This window comes from Lactuca virosa, chromosome 4, assembly GCF_052849685.1.
Source record: "Lactuca virosa cultivar CGN04683 chromosome 4, Lactuca_virosa_CGN04683_v6, whole genome shotgun sequence".
NCBI lineage: Eukaryota > Viridiplantae > Streptophyta > Magnoliopsida > Asterales > Asteraceae > Lactuca > Lactuca virosa.
The window spans coordinates 378,852,429-378,875,204 of record NC_136429.1 but is presented as its reverse complement, the minus strand read 5'-3'; the positions used below and the strand labels follow the sequence as shown (position 1 = coordinate 378,875,204).

General features: G+C 36.0%; 1 protein-coding gene across 1 annotated transcript; it reads left to right on the top strand.

The window, feature by feature from the left end:
• Window positions 1–18,399: 18,399 nt before the first annotated feature.
• Window positions 18,400–22,338, top strand: LOC145108796 (uncharacterized). Its single transcript, XM_079045887.1, has 5 exons — window positions 18,400–19,805; window positions 19,973–20,047; window positions 20,145–20,347; window positions 20,598–20,821; window positions 21,562–22,338. The coding sequence occupies exons 1-5, from the start codon at window positions 18,908–18,910 to the stop codon at window positions 22,184–22,186; spliced, it is 2,025 nt and encodes a 674-aa protein (XP_078902013.1). The 5' UTR covers window positions 18,400–18,907; the 3' UTR covers window positions 22,187–22,338.
• Window positions 22,339–22,776: the final 438 nt, after the last annotated feature.

Below are 22,776 nucleotides of genomic sequence, written 5' to 3'. Positions count from 1 at the left end.
TTTCCTGAAGAGCACTCTGATGGTATCTTTCCATCAGGTCCTGGTGCATCTCATAAGGGTAGAAATCTTCATTGGATTTCTGGAGTTCTGCTGACATGGTAGCCAACATGATACAAGACACCTTAGTGGCATCCTTCTCATGGGTAGTGTACTCAGCAATCTCCTCTGGGGTAGCAGAAGACTCATCAATAACCTTTAGCTCCTTATCAAGGACAGACTCCTTGTCTTCATAGCGAGTGACCATCCTTATCTTCCTAATCCAATCATTGAAATTAGTCCCATCAAATATGACTCTCCCACAAAGATTCATGAGAGAAAAGGAGTCAGTAGGGTTTGAGCCAGAAGCATTTTTGGAAGACATCTGAAAAGGAAGAAAGACAAGTTTAGATTAGATAAAGAGTCCTTAATAAGACACCCAAATGAAATATTAAGGCTAGGACCCAACACAATATTTTATAACTTGGAAGAGGGATGTCGTAATCCAAGCTACAAAATATTTGAAGGTAGGTAAATGATGATTTACCAATTTCCACCATGAAAAACGAAACAGATTATTAGGTTTTAATTGGATTGAAACTCCTATATCTTTTGAGATTCATTGAACAACTCAATGGCATGTTTAAATCTCGATTATGCCCTTCAAGTTTGTGACTGTGATACCGAGGATCACAAACAAGGTGTGAATAACCATGCAAATTAACTTGGTACTCTTAATTTTATCACCTAATCGATGTGTCGGTTAACCACACACGCTCCACCAATCTATGATAAACCTTAAGCCACCCTTTGCCACCCTTGTTAGTCCAAGTTAGTGTGCCGGTTAACCACACACGCTCCACTAATGACTTAGCAAGGTGCAAAGTGTAATTTCATGGGTTAGCATCAATTTCACATTTTTCCTAAAGTAACTAAGATTAGGAATTTATAAAAGGTTTAGTTACTTTATATTTATCATTATACTTCTAATGAGAATTATAGTCTTTGTCCTACCCGTTCGGCTAACGACCCTCCACCAGTCAAGGAAGCGGTGGGTGAGAGTGGACACCCATTAAGCTGCCATTTTGTAGGCAACAACCTTATAACCCCCTTATAGACCGGCTTCGTGAATGATGCCTACTAACGGTAAGACTGACTTATTCTTATACATATATATATATATATATATATATATATATATATATATATATATATATATATATATATATATATATATATATATATATATATATTATTAACTTATAATACTATAAAGTATAAGGGTTGAATTTTAAACTTTTAAAATTCTAGGGTTTTGAATTAAAGTTTTCTAAAGTGACTTTACAAATTCCAAAACTTGAGGGCAAGTTTTGAAACTATTCAAAACCTTTCATTTCTATAACTTATGAGTTTTAATGATTTTAATGGAAAAGACGCTTGGAATTCCATAACTTGAGGACAAGTTATGGAGTCCATTAAAAAGCATTTAGATCAACAATTAAACTAACAAGCATGTCAAATAATTTCTATGATCTAACAAAACTCATAAGCATGCATAATTTATATCAACAATTTTCAAGAATCATATGAACTTAATATAAAACTTGAAACTTTGACAATTATCTTTGAAATTGGATAAGCACAATCATTACCACATCAAAAACAGGTTTAACAATCTAAAACAGTTTAGGGTAATGATCCTAGTCCAATTCCATCATTGAAACTCGAAATTCTGCACCAAGGGCTTCCAACTCGTCGAGTGCATGAACCAACTCGACGAGTTGGATGAATTTTAACATGGACTCGTCGAGTCCCCCAATGGACTCAGCGAGTTCATTGAACAGTGAGCAGAAAATCGACTCTTTCAGCAAGTAGCATCAAATATAATTGAAAACAAGCCTATGCTCTGATACCACTGTTGGGTTTTGAGAATTCTAACACTCCTATAGTGTGCATGCAACCCTAGAAACCTTAGATCTATGTTTTCTCTATTATACATGCAAACTTTCATTTTTCCAAGGTTTCATCCTAACTAGCATATCATGCGGTATATGTAATACAAAATTCTAGTAGAATGACATACCTTTCTTGTAGCTTTGATTCCTTAAGACTTTGTGAGCCTAGCACCCCAAATGTGATGCCTCAAATGCTTCACACAACACCACCAATAATTGGAATAACTTGAGAGAAGATTCTATTGCACCAAAATTGGCTAGCCCTCACTTGTGTATCTTAAGTGCCGATTTTGCTAGTGTGAGGCTTCTTTATATAGTGTTCACATTAAGGTTACACCATGTGACTCATGCCTTTCCACATTACTCATGATCCATGGGTTTTAACCTCCATGGAGTATCCATGGTTCACCACATGGGATTAGCCCAACATGAAGAACTATGGATCATAAGCCCACTATACAAGAATGAATGATTTACCAAATCAATCCCCATTTATTTAATTAGTCTCTTTTGATCACAAAATTAATTCCAAACTAATTATTGATCAATACTAATTAAATAATATGATTTCATATTGATATATTAGAACTTATAATTTATTAATAAATCATAAATATCCCCTTCTCACAAAAGTCTATCCAAATTGTTCTGATACCATGCAACCCAAATGGACCATGCTAAATCGGGTCAAGTACATACCAAATATAGTTATGGACTTAGAAACCTTATCCAACAGGATCTTCAGTCTAAAGATTGAGAAGTATCATCACTTCAAGCCGTCATATGGTAGAGTGTGTGATTATTTAAGACTCTTGGTCCGTGACTGTGCATCAATTGACACGGAAATTCATCCTATCCTTGTCAATCACTTTAATCTCCCTAGATTTTAAGCATCCCTAATTACCAAAGAAGGAATTCAAGGCCAAAGGGAGGAACAACCAACTTCCTAGATCTCTCTATTATCTTTTGTCTTGAAAGAAATTGCAACAAGATTTTTCTACCTGCATCTGCCTTCCATCGATGCATAAATTCACAGCTAGAGGAAATTCTAAGGGTTGTTAACATATTCATGTATACTACCGAAGAGGTCAAAGAAGCATTTCAAGAAAGGATTAAATGGTTGTTTGTTATGAGGAAATTCTGGAACCTGATTATTAGGTTCCTCAAACTTGACAAGTGAAGAAGTTAGCTGTGAGGTCACTTAGGGGGGAAATTTTTGGTACATGAAGTGACCAACGAAAGCTAAAATGTGTTGAAGGTCTGCGAAGTCTTTTGTGAATTGAAGTTACGAAGAATTTTTATGTTGTGTTATGAGAAGAATAGTTTGATGGTTACGTACGAATAATTGAGAAGTATGAAGATGTTATGCGAAGATGGAGATAAAGAGTCCATGCGAAGATCATAAGTTCATTTTGTCGTGGAGAGCTGCGAAGAATAGTACGATGTCAACCTTATCTTTTGAAGATCTTTTGGTGATATTTTTTCAGAATAGGCGTGGCGATCATGACCGCCTGCATACTATACTTCTCTATTATCTTGTCAATAACATGTACTTTGTTTAGATATAAATCTAGCGTTGGTTTATATTAAAAAGTGTGTCCATATTTATCCATTCTAATTGTAATCAAATCTATTTGAATACAAGTTTCCTTATCTCCATTTATGCTCTTGTTGTTCTTCTTTTATTGACTTAAAGCTTGCAAGCAAGCTTAGTCAAGATTCAACAAAGTATTTTACTTACTTTCTTATTTTTATTTAGTTAATGTTGCTGTTATATTCTTTCGTATAATATGTTCTTAAATTCTGCATATAAATTTATTGTTGAGCTAATTAAATATCCATGAGATTAACTTAATTTTGCGTCATAATCTCTTTCATAAGTTCTTCTCTCAACACATTCTCAAAAAGGGTAACCCTAAAAGGTGAAAATCATATCTTAAGAAAAGATTTAACTTCTACAGATGAAAAAACTTATTATTGCGTATTTGAATTTCAAGAAACCTTCCATGTAAATGCTTTAATTGTCTAAATTTAATGTTTTTGAAAATTGAACATCAGTGGATCCACCCATGATAATCAAACATGGTACCTTTATAAATTAATGGTGAACCTGTCACACCCCAAAACCGGAACGGCGGAATCGTTCGAGGGTGGAGGACGTCATGTACAGTATCACAATAATGAATAGTAGTAAACAAGCAACAACATCATCCATTGCATTAATAATATAATTTAATACAAGTATGTTCTGTCAAGTTTAATAGACACCAAAAATATGAATCAAAATAAAAGATGAGTCTTGAACGAGCTCCATCTTCTCAAAACCTGGCACTGGTACCTGTCTACTGGTGACCTGAGAATACAAGTTATTTTGAAAGAGTTTATCAGCTTTAAAGCTGGTGAGATCATAAGTATATTAGTGTCTGTGTTTGTATGAAAGTGTTTGTAAGATGTTTGTAAGACGTTTGTAAGATGTTTGTAAGATGTTTGTAAGTGTTTGAACTCTCCTAGGAATCCCTATGTTTTCTACTAAAAGTAGCCTTCTACCAAGGCATCAAGTGTTGGTGTGTGTGTCTTTTGTAAGAGTATGTATTTTCCCAAATCTGACTATCATTAACCAAAAATATAGTTTTTACATTACTGTTTATTATGTGAAGGTCACAAAGTGAATGCAATGGGAAAATGAAATAGTACTGTAGCGTTGTATTAAGTAACTACTGCTGTACTAACTACCTTAAACCAATTGTTATTTAAAGTACTTATGTGATCGGCCTGTACCATACTACCGACTATAAACACGACGATGTAAGACGTCGGAAAGAATGACGTTTGGCACCCGTAGACTTGCAAGTCCCACTGTAGCGAGCAGCAAGGTGTAGGATAGTCAATCCAGTATAGATCTATACACAAACTCAACGCTCTCCATTTAAGGAGATTCTGGACACAAAACGATCCATAACATGTTATGTCATGCCCTGTTACGTGGCTCACATAACTATAGTGGTATTCTTGTATATGTACTGTGTGTACTAGCTGTATTGTGTGTTCTCTCTCTGTCTAGTATGTATGTATGTTCTCTCTGTCTTTCATAATAGTATGTCCCCTAGTATAATGTATAGTATGTTCTAGCTGTATTGTAATGTATAGTATGTACTAGCTGTATTGTATGTTCTTTCTCTGTCTAGTATGTATGTATGAACTGACTCCTTGTATGTTTCATTGTTCTAGTAATAGTATTAGTAACTTCCTAAACTACGCCTATTATAGTTTACTAGTAGTATGGTTTGTATGTATGAACATGTTGTATACCTTTGCTACCCAAAGGCATTGAATAGAAAGAAGGAACTTTTATATCTATATACATATACATAATATATAACTAGGATTCAAACGACCTTCGGACAAACAACCGATACACTAAGTCCACAACCAAACAAGGAACAGGAGGTAGGGTGAGCTATCAGTCCTAAGTCCTTTCAATCCTACTTATATAACTATATCTATATAGATACACAATTAACAGAATATAAGTTTAAAAGAGTTTAATAAAAGTATTTAACATGTAAAAGAGTTTGTAAAAGTATTTGATATGCAAAAAAGTTTGTAAAAGTATTTGATATGTAAAAGAGTTTGTAAAACAGTTTGAAGTAGTTTGTTTGATAACACAGTTTGAAAAGTAAGAAATCCACTTGTTTGGTAGTTATTAATCACATGTGATTGATATAATAACTATAATAGATCAACATGTATCCCCCCCCCCCCATAAAAGCATTTAAAATCATTTAAAAGGTTGATTAAGGGGTATGAACTCACCTGTAGTGAGTAATTCAAATGAAAGATCGATATAGGATTGTTGGATGTCAATTGGAGTCTTGAGCACAAACGAATCCTATTTAACATATAATTTCACATATATATGAATATATTTAATGTATATAACCACTAAAGGTGATAGGGACACGCCTTAGGGACATAAAAACACTTAGAATTAAGTGTTACCACCATATATGATTGTATATAAGGGGTATTTGGCTATACAAGGGAGTGTATGGTCAAAATGCACAATATTTGTGTGTGTGCGGTCAGGGTGTGTGTGCGGCCGCACACTCCCTATGAAATGTGCCAAAACGTATTTTAAGGCTTTAGGACTCATCTAGGAAGGTTTCTTACTTCATGCTTTAGCCTTATATGGAGTTCATTGCCATTTTTGGACCTAAAAAGGGTGTGTGCAGCTACACATGGTGTGTGCGGCCGCACACCCTTTATGAAGATGATAAAATCGTGTTTTTATAGTATATCATCAAGTGTTCTTAGCATATAACAAGTTATGATAAGTATATACACGTTATAGAGGCTTGAAAGGGTGATTAAGGTCCAAAACTAGTGTGTGTTCTTGGTGTTCTTGACTAAAAATGGATGTTTTCATGGATCAAAGCAAAGGTTTTTGCTAGTTAGGGTCGTGTATCAACAAATCAAAAGGAAGAATTTCTTAATTTTATGAAGATCAAGATGAAGATTTGGATGATACTTGAGAGGATTTCGAGTTCTAGTCTTGGAGAAGTGAAAAAGTGTTCAAAAATGACAAGTATTGAATATATATGGGAGAGTGTGCAGTTGGGATGGGTGTGTGGCCGCACACTCTTGTGTGTGGCCGTACACACAAGTGTGTGGCCGCACACTCCATATGTTGCAGTGTTTGGCCCGATTTTGCTTGATATGCATCTAGTTTTCCCATTTCTAGGCCCCCATCTTGATGGTACTAGGTTTAGAACACTCAAATAGACTCTAAACAGTGCTAAAGGATAGCAAAAACGAGTATGTCCTTCATTGATTTGAATAAGTGTATAAGATAAAAATTTCGGATTGTCACATCATCCCCCCGTTAGAGAGAATTTTGTCCCGAAATTAGAGTTTAAGCAATTTAGTAGTTACAAATAACTAAGCAAAAAGATGAGGATATTTCAGTTTCATCTGATCCTCTCGCTCCCAAGTGAATTCAGGTCCTCGCTTGGCGTTCCAACGAACCTTCACTATCGGGATACGACTTTGCTTTGTTTGCTTGACCTCTCGGTCCATGATCTCTACCGGTTCTTCCATGAAGTTGAGGCTCTCGTTGATCTCGATCTCGTCGAGTGGGATTACAAGAGTCTCGTCGGACATACACTTTTTCAAGTTCGATACGTGGAAAGTAGAATGTACGTTACTGGGTTCACGAGGTAAGTTAAGTTTGTAAGCTACAGGACCGATTCTAGCGAGAATCTCGAAAGGCCCTATGTACCTTGGATTTAGCTTTCCACGCTTTCCAAAGCGTATTAAGCCTTTACAGGGTGAGATCTTCAATAGAACACGGTCGCCCACCTGGAATTCCAACGGTTTCCTTCATTTATCTGCGTAGCTTTTCTGTCGGTCTCTAGAGGCTTTCAATCGTTCACGAATCTAAACGATTTTCTCTGTCGTTTCCCGTATGATCTCCGGACCTGTGAGAGTGCTGTCAGGAACTCGTCCTTTAGCTAACTGGGTATCACCCACCTTAGCCCAGCACAGAGGGGATCTGCACTTTCGGCCATAGAGGGCCTCGAATGGAGCAGCCTTTATGCTCGTGTGATAACTGTTGTTGTAGGAAAATTCGACAAGGGGTAAATGAGTATCCCATGCTTTCCCAAAGTCGATCACACAGGCTCGCAACATATCTTCCAAGGTTTGGATAGTCCTCTCACTTTGTCCGTCAGTCTGTGGATGGTAGGCTGTACTCATGTCCAGCCTAGTTCCTAGGGAACTTTGTAGCGACTGCCAGAACCTCGAAGTGAACCTACTATCTCTGTCCGAGATAATGGATATGGGGACACCGTGCAGTCGTACAATCTCCCTAATGTAGGTTCTTGTAAGCTTCTCCATCTTGTCTGTTTCTTTGATAGGCAGGAAGTGTGCGGACTTGGTCAATCTGTCGACGATGACCCATATGGTATCAAGTCCACCCGTTGTCTTGGGCAACTTGGTTATGAAGTCCATAGTGATCCGCTCCCACTTCCATTCCGGTATCTCCGGATGTTGTAGTAGACCGGAGGGTTTCTGGTATTCGACCTTGACCTTGGCGCAAGTAAGGCATTTACTCACGAAGGTAGCAATCTCTGCTTTCATGTTAGGCCACCAGTATAGCTTTTTAAGATCCAGATACATCTTATCTGAACCTGGGTGGACGGAATAACGAGTGTTGTGCGCCTCGGTCATGACCAAGTCTCTGAAACCACCATGTCTCGGTGTCCAGATCTGATCCATGATATAAAAAGCTCTGCCACCCTTGACTTCTAAGTTCTTATCCATCCCTCTAAGGGATTCACTCGCCACATTTTCAGGTTTCAAAGCGTCGAGCTGAGCTTCCTTAATTTGCGTGGACAAATGTGAATGGATAGTCATAGTCAATGATTTGACTCTACGACCAGAGTATTCTTTCCGACTTAGGGCGTCAGCTACTACGTTGGCTTTACCCGGATGATAACAAATTTCGCATTCGTAGTCACTGAGTAGCTCGACCCACCGTCGTTGTCTCATGATGAGTTCCCTGTAGTCGATGCACATACGAAACGATCCGTCTTTCTTCTTGATGAACAAGACCTGAGTTCCCCAGGGTGAGAAGCTTGGTCTTATAAAGCCCTTGCTGAGCAGTTCGTTAAGTTGATCGGACAGTTCCTGCATATATGCAGGTGCTAGATGATAGGGCGATTTGGCTACTGGGGTAGCCCCTGGAACTAAGTCGATCCTAAATTCGACTTGACGTTGCGGAGGTAATCCTGGGAGTTTTCTGTTCTATCTGAATCTATTGTCTCTATCGGTGAGAATGCATTTGATTGGATTCTAAGTTTATCCGCATGGCAGTACGATCACTCGTAGTCTTGGGCAGTCTCCGTCCTAAAGTTCATATAAGAAGTCATATTTGGTTCATCAATCACAGCTTCGTGTATACGAGTCGTATATAATTAAGACTGAAAAGGCAGTCAAATAAATGATTCTTCTTTAAGCTCACATCCAAACAAGGAAAAGAAGTTAAAGCGGAATCATCAATTCTAAGCCTGTAGAACCTTGATTATATACCACCCTTGCGTATACTTCTCCAGCGATAGATCAACCGTATGGGTCTTCGGGTTGAACTTGACGTACTGTACGAGTGGTACTCCGGGGAGGTTTGCTGGGGTGTCTTCGATAAGGATACGAAACATAAGGTACTCTCTGAATGAGTACTTCGGAGTTCTGGAATTACGGCTTCGCTAGAAAGGCGATTTCGGAGAAAAGAATTTACGCATAAAACTGGTATTGTGAGGGTCGAATTTGCTCAAGTTATATGAAAATGTCGGACTACTCGGAATAAGAGGCATTAGACTTAGTTCATAAAGGTGTTACAAAAACATAATGGTGCAACTTTTACAGAGTTTTGGTACTTTAGTTTTACCTATAAGACTACTGTTGCGAACAAGGTATACTATAAAAGAAAGTACACGCAGCACGAGAGTCCCTTGCCTGACGGGATCTCGCAAAAGATAAGACTCGAGTTGCTTTAGTTTTTAACAGTTTATAAGTCTACTAAAACGAAACGCCCTAATATTTCAACGTGGGTCCGGAGTAGTCTCTCCTGCAGCAGTGATCCTTAGTATCTTCCCGTTTGCGCCAGAGTTCTCTGTTATTGGACAATCCTTCTTGAGATGTCCTATCTTACCACATAAATGACATATCTGGCTTGTACCAGCATCAGTGGTGGAAGTGAAGTGTCGGGTCGGAGTTATGTGGACACGGTTGTTTTCGTTGATCTTCCCTTTTGGACAATTCCTATAATAGTGTCCTGCCTCACCACAACTATAGCAAACTTGGCTGGCTCCGGTGGTAGAGGTGGTTCTACAGAAACGAGCAATGTGCCCCGTTTTGTTGCATTTGATACATTGCAATACCCGGCAAGCTCCATTATGATGATAGTTACACTTGTTACACTTCGGGAGTGTTCCCTCATATCGTTTGACCGGTGCTGAGGTGGCAGGGGTCGCCACTGGTTGTTGTTGTATGGCAAGCCTTTGGAATCGCTTGCGTTCCTTTTGAGATTGACGCTTTCGTTTCTTAAACTCTGAGTTGTGGCTTTGGGTGTTTGCAACAGTTATCATTTGTTGACTTCCCGGGTGGTTACAACAATTTGAACTGTCAACACCTTTTTCAGCCTTGCTTTCGTTACTAGTATTGAGGTGTGCAAGGACAGCTGTTACTGCAGCTGGTACCGCTGCTTGGAAGGTGGCAGCGTCTATATGAAGGATCGGGGTTGTGTCGTTCAGCGGATTACCTCTTGGTGACGACATGATTCTGCTATTTGACAAGAAAAGGAGTTTGTGAGTGATTATGGTCGGCCCTAGATGTATTCTACTCAATCATGTAATTGTAAAGTTTTTGTTTTGTTAAACTGTTCTCGATGGTTCGACCTACATCCCTATGATGCAGTACAGGAAGAGAGTTGAAGTAAGTTCGTAGAATGTTTGCTAGACATTTGCTATTTTGAACTAGACTATCGTTGGTTAGTGGATAACCGGATCCAACCTTTGACAAGAATTGGAAGAAATCCTTGAGCTAATTCACCATAGCTCAATAATTTGACGAAGTGAGTGTTTAGATAGGATCCTAATAATAGCAAAACGAAAGTATTTGAACAAGGATTGGCACAGAAATTAGCCGACTGTCAATATCATTTTAAGATGTAATACGTTTGGAAAAATGACCTTGGAGTAGGTCTTACATCATATCCGAAGTAGAAGAGTTTTGACGGCATACTGGCCTAACTAGAAAGTACTTACAGTACAGAGTTAGTTACTTAGAAAAGTGCTACTTGTAGCATAGGTAGGAAGACTATTCTGTCAACCAATGAAAGAAAGGTAGAATATTTCCTACTGGTGACGGTCATCCCTTGGGTGAACCCTTAGTTCAGCCAGCTGACGCTCCATATCAAGTAGGTGCCTTTCGTACACCCTTTGGCATACTCGGAGCTTTATGACTTCAGCTCGAGTTTCAGCTAGCTCTTGCTGCAGGGTCTCATGGTCTCCCCTAGACCTCTCACGAGCATCTTCCAGACGAACGGTGCGGATGGTATGCATTCTCGCATTGGCATCAACTTCCGTGATTCGATGGAGGGCTGTCCTGCCCTGAATCTCGTTTTGGGCCACTCTGCGGACCAGGATTGGCAAGACTCTGTCTGTTGAGCCTCCTTCGCTCAGGTCATAAAAGCTTTGGTCCCCGTTGAATGGTATGGGTTGATTCTGCTCTTGGCTCCATGTTTCCAAGCTTTCCACCCACGAAGGCGTCGGGCCTTGAAAGGCCGGACGAGGGTTAGGATTTGGGACAGGAGCCATCGGGGGTAGGTTCTGAACTTCAGGCTCGGAGTCAGAACCATCTGCAAAGCCTTCAGCCTGGTGATCATCCACAAGGATTGGGTGATCATTTTCTGGCTCTGCTTCAAACCCTCCTCCATTACCTTGGTTAGGGAAGTACAAGTTGTCGTGGGGATGGAATTTAGCCATGTTATCTACGCGAGAAAAGGGATATAAGAATTAAGCACATAAGTAATTTATAGTAACACAAAATACTCCTATAGTATTTTAGGTTTATGTTTTGTTCTAAGGTTTTCGTTGTGGTATTGTTGGTAAGTTTTTAGACTTGTTGCAACCTCACAACCACACTTAGGCACATGCTAGTCACTCATCGGATAATATAGTTGATCAGGCTATATCTTCCCAGATTTGACTATATGTCTCTAAGTCTACTTGTGCTTCCCAACAATCGTATTACTTTTGTTCTGTCCTAGTGACACTGATTTTAGTATGAATGCAGGTAGGTATACTTGGTTAAATATTTTATTATTTAAAAGTATAAACTCTTTATCAGAGTATTTTTAAATCCCGCTGTGTTTATAGTTCGTATATCTTTTATGGGTTGATATACTCGATTCACTATAAACAGTGCTCTGATACCAATCTGTCACACCCCAAAACCAGAACGGCGGAATCGTTCGGGGGTGGAGGACGTCATGTACAGTATCACAACAATGAATAGTAGTAAACAAGCAACAACATCATCCATTGCATTAATAATATAATTTAATACAAGTGTGTTCTGTCAAGTTTAATAGACACCAAAAATATGAATCAAAATAAAAGATGAGTCTTGAACGAGCTCCATCTTCTCAAAACCTGGCACTAGTACCTGTCTACTGGTGATCTAAGAATATAAGTTATTTTGAAAGAGTTTATCAGCTTTAAAGCTGGTGAGATCATAAGTATATTAGTGTCTGTGTTTGTATGAAAGTGTTTGTAAGATGTTTGTAAGACGTTTGTAAGATGTTTGTAAGTGTTTGAACTCTCCTAGGAATCCCTATGTTTTCTACTAAAAGTAGCCTTCTACCAAGGCATCAAGTGTTGGTGTGTGTGTCTTTTGTAAGAGTATGTATTTTCCCAAATCTGACTATCATTAACCAAAAATATAGTTTTTACATTACTGTTTATTGTGTGAAGGTCACAAAGTGAATGCAATGGGAAAATGAAATAGTACTGTAGCGTTGTATTAAGTAACTACTGCTGTACTAACTACCTTAAACCAATTGTTATTTAAAGTACTTATGTGATCGGCCTGTACCATACTACCGACTATAAACACGACGATGTAAGACGTCGGAAGGAATGACGTTTGGCACCCGTAGACTTGCAAGTCCCACTGTATCGAGCAACAAGGTGTAGGATAGTCAATCCAGTATAGATCTATACACAAACTCAACGCTCTCCATTTAAGGAGATTCTGGATACAAAACGAGCCATGACAGGTGATGACATGCCCCGTTACGTGGCTCACATAACTATAGTAGTGTTCTTGTATATGTACTGTGTGTACTAGCTGTATTGTGTGTTCTCTCTCTGTCTAGTATGTATGTATGTTCTCTCTGTCTTTCATAATAGTATGTCCCCTAGTATAATGTATAGTATGTTCTAGCTGTATTGTAATGTATAGTATGTACTAGCTGTATTGTATGTTCTTTCTCTGTCTAGTATGTATGTATGAACTGACTCCTTGTATGTTTCATTGTTCTAGTAATAGTATTAGTAACTTCCTAAACTACGCCTATTGTAGTTTACTAGTAGTATGGTTTGTATGTATGAACATGTTGTATACCTTTGCTACCCAAAGGCATTGAATAGAAAGAAGGAACTCTTATATCTATATACATATACATAATATATAACTAGGATTCAAACGACCTTCGGACAAACAACCGATACACTAAGTCCATAACCAAACGAGGAACAGGAGGTAGGGTGAGCTATCAGTCCTAAGTCCTTTCAATCCTACTTATATAACTATATCTATATAGATACACAATTAACAGAATATAAGTTTAAAAGAGTTTAATAAAAGTATTTGACATGTAAAAGAGTTTGTAAAAAGTATTTGATATGTAAAAGAGTTTGTAAAAGTATTTGATATGTAAAAGAGTTTGTAAAACAGTTTGAAGTAGTTTGTTTGATAACACAGTTTGAAAAGTAAGAAATCCACTTGGTTGGTAGTTATTAATCACATGTGATTGATATAATAACTATAATAGATCAACTTGTATCCCCCCCCCATAAAAGCATTTAAAATCATTTAAAAGGTTGATTAAGGGGTATGAACTCACCTGTAGTGAGTAATTCAAATGAAAGATCGATATAGGATTGTTGGGTGTCAATTGGAGTCTTGAGCACAAACGAATCCTATTTAACATATAATTTCACATATATGAATATATTTAATGTATATAACCACTAAAGGTGATAGGGACACGCCTTAGGGACATAAAAACACTTAGAATTAAGTGTTACCACCATATATGATTATATATAAGGGGTATTTTGCTATACAACGGAGTGTATGGTCAAAATGCACAATATTTGTGTGTGTGCGGCCAGGGTGTGTGTGCGGCCGCACACTCCCTATGAAATGTGCCAAAACGTATTTTAAGGCTTTAGGACTCATCTAGGAAGGTTTCTTACTTCATGCTTTAGCCTTATATGGAGTTCATTGCCATTTTTGGACCTAAAAAGGGTGTGTGCAGCTACACATGGTGTGTGCGGCCGCACACCCTTTATGAAGATGATAAAATCGTGTTTTTCTAGTATATCATCAAGTGTTCTTAGCATATAACAAGTTATGATAAGTATATACACGTTATAGAGGCTTGAAAGGGTGATTAAGGTCCAAAACTAGTGTGTGTTCTTGGTGTTCTTGACTAAAAATGGATGTTTTCATGGATCAAAGCAAAGGTTTTTGCTAGTTAGGTTCGTGTATCAACAAATCAAAAGGAAGAATTTCTTACTTTTATGAAGATCAAGATGAAGATTTGGATGATACTTGAGAGGATTTCGAGTTCTAGTCTTGGAGAAGTGAAAAAGTGTTCAAAAATGACAAGTATTGAATATATATGGGAGAGTGTGCGGTTGGGATGGGTGTGTGGCCGCACACTCTTGTGTGTGGTCGTACACACAAGTGTGTGGCCGTACACACAAGTGTGTGGCCGCACACTCCATATGTTGGAGTGTTTGGCCCGATTTTGCTTGATATGCATCTAGTTTTCCCATTTCTAGGCCCCTATCTTGATGGTACTAGGTTTAGAACACTCAAATAGACTCTAAACAGTGCTAAAGGATAGCAAAAACGGGTATGGCCTTCATTGATTTGAATAAGTGTATAAGATAAAAATTTCGGATTGTCACAGAACCTTTTGTTCAAGAAAGAAACTTAATATCCTTGACCCTATCTGTTTTTGCCAAAGATAGGATATGATACAAAATTGCACATAGGATCCTTGACCTTATCTATTACTACCATAGATTGAGATATGAAACCAAACAAAATTATCCCCTACGTACCTTGAATGAATTGATGAAGAACTTGTGTTCTAGACTATAACTTTTGTCAATGATCTATCCTATTAAAAAAATAGGCAATGTGAGACTAAATATTTTCATGTGGAGTCCATGACATCTTCTATTATCACAATAAACTGAGGTATGACTTACAATAAACCCTACCTTTTGTACCAATGAAATTGACAAATAACCATTGTTCTAGACTGAAACTCAAAGTTCCCTCTCCATCCTCTAACAAGCTTCAGTGAATGACGGTTCAATTTCCACTGATGTCCATCCCTTAATGAAGTTGTCTCTTCAAATTTTAACATATGTCACATCGAATAAGGAGATAATCATCTACCTTGGTGTCCAAATTTTATCAACAAATGAGATTATCCTACTTTCTTGGGAACCCTAAGCTATTCGTCTCCTATATCCTCATGAGTGTTTTTACAAGGTCAAATCTCCTCACCAAAACATCTCAAAATTATTCTCAAGAACTTTCTCTCTCTCTCTCTCTCTCTCTCTCTTTCTCTCTCTCTCTCTCTCTAATCACCATGGCCGCTGTCTTCACTCTTCTTCATGAGTTTGATTTAGGGCATGCCTTCAATGCCCATACATTGCCTGTAACAATCAAGAACTCCAGTCAAGTTGCAATCTTTGATGTTCTTCTCAAAGTTGTTGGAACGAAGTTCGAAGATTTTACTCAATTTCTTCAATCAATTCCTCTCACTACTAATCTCACACATGAATCCATTAGAATAAAGGCTAGATAATTGTGCGAATTTTGGTATATTGTTGAATATGATGAAGATGATAATTCTATCACCGGAAACATCACTAAAGATAGGACTCATGTGACTATGAACGTTGATCACTTCAGAATTGCTCTTCATCTCCATGTTCTCAATAAGTTCTTCCCTCTTTAATAAAATCAAGTTATGTGAAACATTCTTCTAGCCATTGGGCATGACTTTAACAAACAGGGACCTCGCTCAAATATGATAAAAAGGGCTTGCATATCATTCCAATGGAAATATATTCATGTGATCAATACGTGTTTATCCCACAAAAACCAGTAGATGGGATCACTTAAACCTATAAGAGATAAATATTCGGTTTATTATGTTTCATGGTCACAACATGGATTTTGCACAAATCTTCTTTGATCAATTTGTGTCACTAATACAAAAGGTTCCTTCTCGTCAGTCAAATGTTCCCTTTCCAAGATTTTTATCCTTAGCTAGGTATCAAGGCAAAAATCTTATCCCCGATTAAATAGGGGTCCACTAAATGATATACCATGATGAATATCATCATCAAAACGATAAACCGAGGATCATAACATTTCAAAAATGTAGTTTTCAAATTGTTATGATTTAAAAATGACATGAAATGAATATCTTATGATCGAAATGTTAAAATCAATCAAAACAATGATCAAATTTGAATGGTTTAGGATCCATATATTTTATGATCCAGACATGTTGCGTTAAACAAATAAATGATATGATCTAGCTTCCACGGTTTTTATGATACATACATGTTATGATCCAAAACATAATGCTCCAAATACATATGTTCATAATCGAATAAGCTGCAACAATATTCCATATTTATGGTGTATTGGCATAGTTAGCTAGTCTAGTAATCTTATAGCTTATCTAGTGAGATATTCTCTTTTACGTAATGGACATGCATAATTGTTTCTTTAGGAGGTTGGTCTTTATCTAGTTAGACATTTTTTTTACATCTACTTTTCTTTTTGATGATCCTCTTTCTTCTAGACACACCCATAAATCCATAACTCTCTCATCTTTTCTCCTAGACATCTTTTAGATTTACAAATTTTATATGCAGACTAAAAAGAAACTGTAAATGAAGGGTATGAAATCATTCACTTACATTTCACATAGACATAAATACAATCAACTTGTGTACGTAAAACACAACAAAATTCTAGAAAACATTTCGAACACCTTATTGTATTTAACTTCTTAAAGACATTTTTGATAACATTGCCATATGATTATGATAGAGAGAAATTACAAGCTTCTTAATGAAAAGCATAAAGGCTATAAAGAATAAAGCGGAGAATAAATACTAACAAGACAAAACCCTAATGGGCTAAAAACTAAAGGGTCCATAAACATGTGGGCTAATAATATATAGGCTAACATCCCCCCTCAAACTCACAATGTCATAACAATAAACATTGAGAGATTGTCACACAAGAACCGAAACCGAAAAGCCAATAGAGCCTTCGTAAAAATATATGCAAGCCAATAGTGATGTGGTTCCTAGCTGTAACTGATGACGTGTAAAGTGACAATCAATCTCAATGTGCTTCGTCCACTCATGGAAAACAAATTTTTTTGCAATTTGTATCGTCATATGATTACAAGAGAGAAATTACAAGGTTCTTAATGAAAAGCATAAGGGCTACAAATAATAAAACGAAGAATAAATACTAGCAAGACAAAACTCTAATGGGCTAAAGACTAAAGGGCCTATAGACATGTAGGCTAGCAATTTTAACAAACACATTGATTGCTTCATCAAATTGGGATTTTAGAGAGTCATATAATCCAAAATATCATGTTCTTGATATCCATTAGCATTCACTAATGAGCTAAAGACTAAAGACTCATAAACATGTGAGACTCATAAACATGTGAGATAATAATATATAGGCTAACAATTTTAACAAACACATTGATTGTTTCATCAAATTGGGATTTTAGAGACATATAATTCAAAATATAATTCAAAATATTGTCCATTAGCATTCACTAGCATTGAATTTCGGTATGAATCAACTTTCCTACCAAAACGTTAAAAAAAAGGTTTCATGCATGAATTTTATTACTTAAAGCTTTTTTTTTTAATAAAATTTCAATTTTTAATCTAATTCTAAAGAAAAGAGTTGTAGATGAACATTTTTTTTTCTAAATCATGTTGATTCATATTGGGTTTGAATAGTAATGAAACTAACTTTAAATCAATTTATCACAAAAAAAAAAAAAAAAAAAAAAAAAAAAAAACTTGAATTTACCACTATATGAAGACTGACTATAAAAAAAAATAGAGGAAGATGAACAATAAAATATCGTTTTTGTTTTCGAATATAACCTGATTTGCGTGATTTGAAACGAATATTGTAGCTTTCAATAGAAACGATCACGATTATTGTCTTCGTTGCTCGAATGTCTGCCTTCTCATCCCAATCTTCTTTAAGTATAACAAAATTCATTTTTTGTTTTAGCCAAACCCAATTTTTTGCATCCCAAAACATTTATTTGTTTGCAGCCCAGCCATTCATAAACATGATTGAACGAAATTATCCTCATACTCTTCACCATTTTTCGAACTTTGACCAGATCCAATATTATAATTACATTTATAATTTCGTGACCATAGTAAATATTTTTTACTATAACTCATTCCCTCCACAAACATTCCTTTTATGATAGTTGCATATAATTGACATGCAAGCTTGATATATTTTTTGTATTATTATATGATAAAGTCGTCGCTTTTTATCACAAATATATTATCGTACACTTTTTTAGTGAAGGGAACAGCTTTCAAGGAAAAAGGTGGTACGCTCTTTGTAGGGGAAGAGTGAGTGAAAGAACAATGGTAGTGTTGATGAGTCATCGTCGTGTCCATCCTCTGTCAGATTCCCTTCTCCTTTTCCATTAAATCACCGTCAAAAAAATCCCGATTCCTAATCCTTTTCAAAAGTGAATCGATTCCCAGATATTCTAATCATTCAATTTCCCAATGTTAAAGTCCTCCTCTCAGTTCATCCTCTGGATTTCAACTACTTTTGTTGACAGCAAATCCACCTTTTTCTCCCAATTTTTAATCTGGATTATCACATTCTGTTTTTTCCTCAAAAACCCAACTCGTTTTGCCTCTAAATTAGGGTTCTTCGTGTTTCTCTGTTAACATTTCGTGGTTTAAGTAGAAGTAAAAGAACATAATTCAGATTTTCTCCTCTTTGTTCTTCATTGCATATCGTTTCTGGGTTTTCGTTTCACTAATGCTGGAGTGAAATCGTTGATTTGAAAAATGGGGATTTCGAATTCAAAAGCAGAGACATGTGAAGCTTTGCGATTATGCAAAGAGAGAAAGAAGTTCATCAAACAAGCAATTGATTCAAGGTACAATTTAGCAGCAGCACATGTTGTTTATGTTGAATCCCTTCAAAACATAGGAATTGCCCTTCGTAAATTTGCAGAAAGAGAAGTAATCTTAGACTCATCTTCAATCACATATGCCGAGAAACCCCCACCCCCACCGCCATCTCCACCACAGATTGACCACAATGGTGCCACCGGTGGGGGTGGCGACCAATCGGATTCTCCATCTCCATCTCCGCTGCCAGATGTGAGCTTAAATTACATGAAATCAAGTGGGGCTGGTGTTGTAACTGTTAATGTAAACCCATCGAAGAGTAGTAATTGTAATAAGATTTATGTAGACGATGTTGAAAATCCGTCATTCACAATGTCGCCACCGCAGCCGCCGCCTCCTCCTCCTCGTTTTTCTTGGGACTATTTTGATCCAACAGAGGGAAGCTTTAGATTTATGAGTCAGGAACGATTTCAAGTTAACTCCGTTGATACAAATGTCCATGATCAGTTCCCTGATCAAGATGCCGATTTGGGAGAATTCAATACGCCTCCTGAATCAGTGAAAAAGGATCAAAATCCGCATTTTGATGATAACAATTTGGTTGCTAATGAAGCAAACGGAGTCGCTGAAAATGAATGTGATTTGAACGATGGTTGTTTGAGTGAGGAAGAAACAGAGGATACTTCAGAGCTCGTTGTTCATGGAAGTAAAGATTTTGTTTTAGGCATCAAAGAGATCGAGAATCACTTCATTAGAGCATCGAAAGCAGGAAATGAAGTTTCAAGAATGCTCGAGGCAAATAAGATTCAATTTAGCTATTCAGACGCCAAAGGTATTTTCATTATAGGTTTTAAATTTTTGTTTTTTCATTCAAATCCATATGCTAATTAATTATCAAAATATGATTATTTATTTTAATTCTTTAAGGGTGCGTTTACCCTTTTTATTTTATTTTATATATAATTTTATATATCATTTAAAATGAATGGTGTAATTCAGGTAACTCAACTTCAACAGGATCTTCTTTGGCACTCCTAACTTGTTTTAGAGGCGAAACCTCACTCGTGTTGCATGGTATGTAATTTTCATTTTAAGAAATTGTACTTTGAAATTTCTACCTAAAAGTAGCATGCTATAATAAACAAAATCATGTGTGTATTTTTGTATGTAGAACCTCAACAAACAGCAAAAGTAATTACATGGAAGCGATCAATGTCTTCACGTTCATCATCATCATTGCATCCTCCAAGCACACCAACAAAAAATGATAACGAAAATAATTTCATGGAAGAGTTTTGCATGATTGCAGGAAGCCATTCTTCAACTCTTGAAAGATTGTATGCTTGGGAAAGAAAGCTTTATGATGAAGTGAAGGTACCCCAAAAATCTTTTTCCTATTACGACTTTATACTTTGAAAAATCTACCTAATTATGACATTGAATATTGCTTTGTGCTTTTCGATGACATTGATATAATTGGGTAGATTTGTCAATGTACAATGTTGTAATATGAAGAAATGATAGATAAGATGCTATAATCAACAAATCAATGAAAATATGTTGCTATTTCTTACATTTATCACTTCAAAGTTGATGAAAATTCTTTTGTTTTGGGATTTTTTAGGCAAGTGAATCTATTAGGAAGGAGTATGACCGAAAGTGTGATCAACTTAGACATCAATTCGCGAAGGATCTTAAACCTCATGTGATTGATAAAACTCGAGCTATGACTAAAGATTTGCATTCGCGTATTTGGGTTGCATTACATACGGTTGATTCTATATCAAAACGGATTGAGAAAATAAGAGACGAAGAGTTACAACCGCAACTTGTGGAACTAATTCAAGGGTAAAGCATTAAATTTTAGTTTTTTTTTTTTCTTAAATAAACATTGTGAATTTATTGTACTTTACGAAAAATATTAACAACTGAAATACTGTAAATATTTAATAAATGATAAGCAAATATAATAGTAAACTTTAACATTGTAAACAAGTAAAACAAAATGAAATGCTAAATATTTAAAAAAAAAAAAAAACTACATTTATTATAAGAATAAATTGAATACTTCAAATTTTAAATTATGAATCATAAAACATAAAAAAATGGATTACTTAAATTAGAAAATTTTAAATATTTACAAAACATTCATCTTTTAAAGTAATTCCTAGAAAGTTACAAACAGAATACTAACGAATTATAAAGAACAACCGAACTTACAATAATTTTAAGAATTGTAAAAATATTATAAAGAAATGGAATTCTTAAAATAATATTTATAAAAAAGTACAATAAATGTGTCGTTTATATCAATTACTAACAAACCAAGCACTTAAATAACTATATAAAACAAACGAGATTACAATAATCATAAAAGGTACAAAGAACTATAAAAATATTATACACAAATGGAATACTTCAATACTTTAATAGTAAATTATAAACAACCTGAATACTTAAACTAAAAATCGTAAAAATTGCAAAAATATTATTTAACATTTAGAAATTTACAAAGGTAGGTATTGTAAGTTGTAACATATAGCAATTCAAAACTTTCATGGAGTATAATTAGTGATTAAACTTTGCAGATTAATCAAAATGTGGAAATCAATGCTCGAATGCCACCACGCCCAACACAAAACAATCTCATCTTCTCACCATTTCACCATTTCAAGAACACAAATTCACCAAAACGAATCCAAGAACCAGATTCTAATCGAGCTACAACACGAGATCGAATGCTTTGCATTAAGTTTCACAGATTTAATAAAATGCTACACTTCATACATAAACTCAATCAACAATTGGCTCCAAAACTGCATCACCCAACCAAAAGAACGAGCCAAGAGCCGAAGAGTCTTCTCACCCCGACGAGCCGTGGCTCCACCGATTTTTGTAATCTGTCGCGATTGGTTAGCCGGGGTTCGAGCCCTACCGGCTCAGAAGCTTAGTGATGCCATTAAAGACTTGGTGTCTCATGTTCATCGAGTTTCTATGGAAGAATTTGAGAAGAAAGAGATGGATGTTGAGAATGGTGAGGTTATGGGGTTGGATTTGAGCAAGATTCATGTGGGTTTGACTAAGGTTCTTGATCGTTTGACTAAATTCTCTGAAGAATCTTTGAAGATGTATGAAGAGATTAAAGAGAATAGTGAGACTGCTGGAAGTGTTTATTTGAATTATCGGCCACCGATGAGGGCTTTTAGTGTATGATGAATGTTTTTTTGATCGTTTTGTTATGATGCGAAGTGTTTCGTGAAGGAAGAAGGGCATAAGGTGTTTATCCTTGCATATTATTAAATATTAGAAATAGTAATGTATTTTTATGTATTTGTGTATAATAGTATCCTATTTAATTTTATTTATTGTTTTATCTGTTGGAGTAGTGTGCATAATTTATTTTTGATTGGCTATGTTTAACACTCCACATCTGCGATAACTAATTTTTTTTTCAGTTTCTTTAGGTTATAACCTCACAAATTAAAAAGTAATTTTTTTAAAGGTTATTCAAACTAATGTTTCGAGCTACAAGTTTATTGATTTTTTTTAAAAATTCTCTTAAATATATCATTTAACTTAATCATATATTATATCATTTTGTATTATATCATTTTGTATATTTGAGCTACTTTAGTTTTATCAAAAAATATTTTTATTGTATGGTGTCAAACATAGTTTTTGTATTTGGAAAATCTATGATTACAACTTTATAAATTTTGTTTATGAAAATGGATTTGTTTTTAATAAACAGTTGTAAAATTTTACGTTTAGAGGAGAGTTATGAGTGCGATCTTCTGACCACC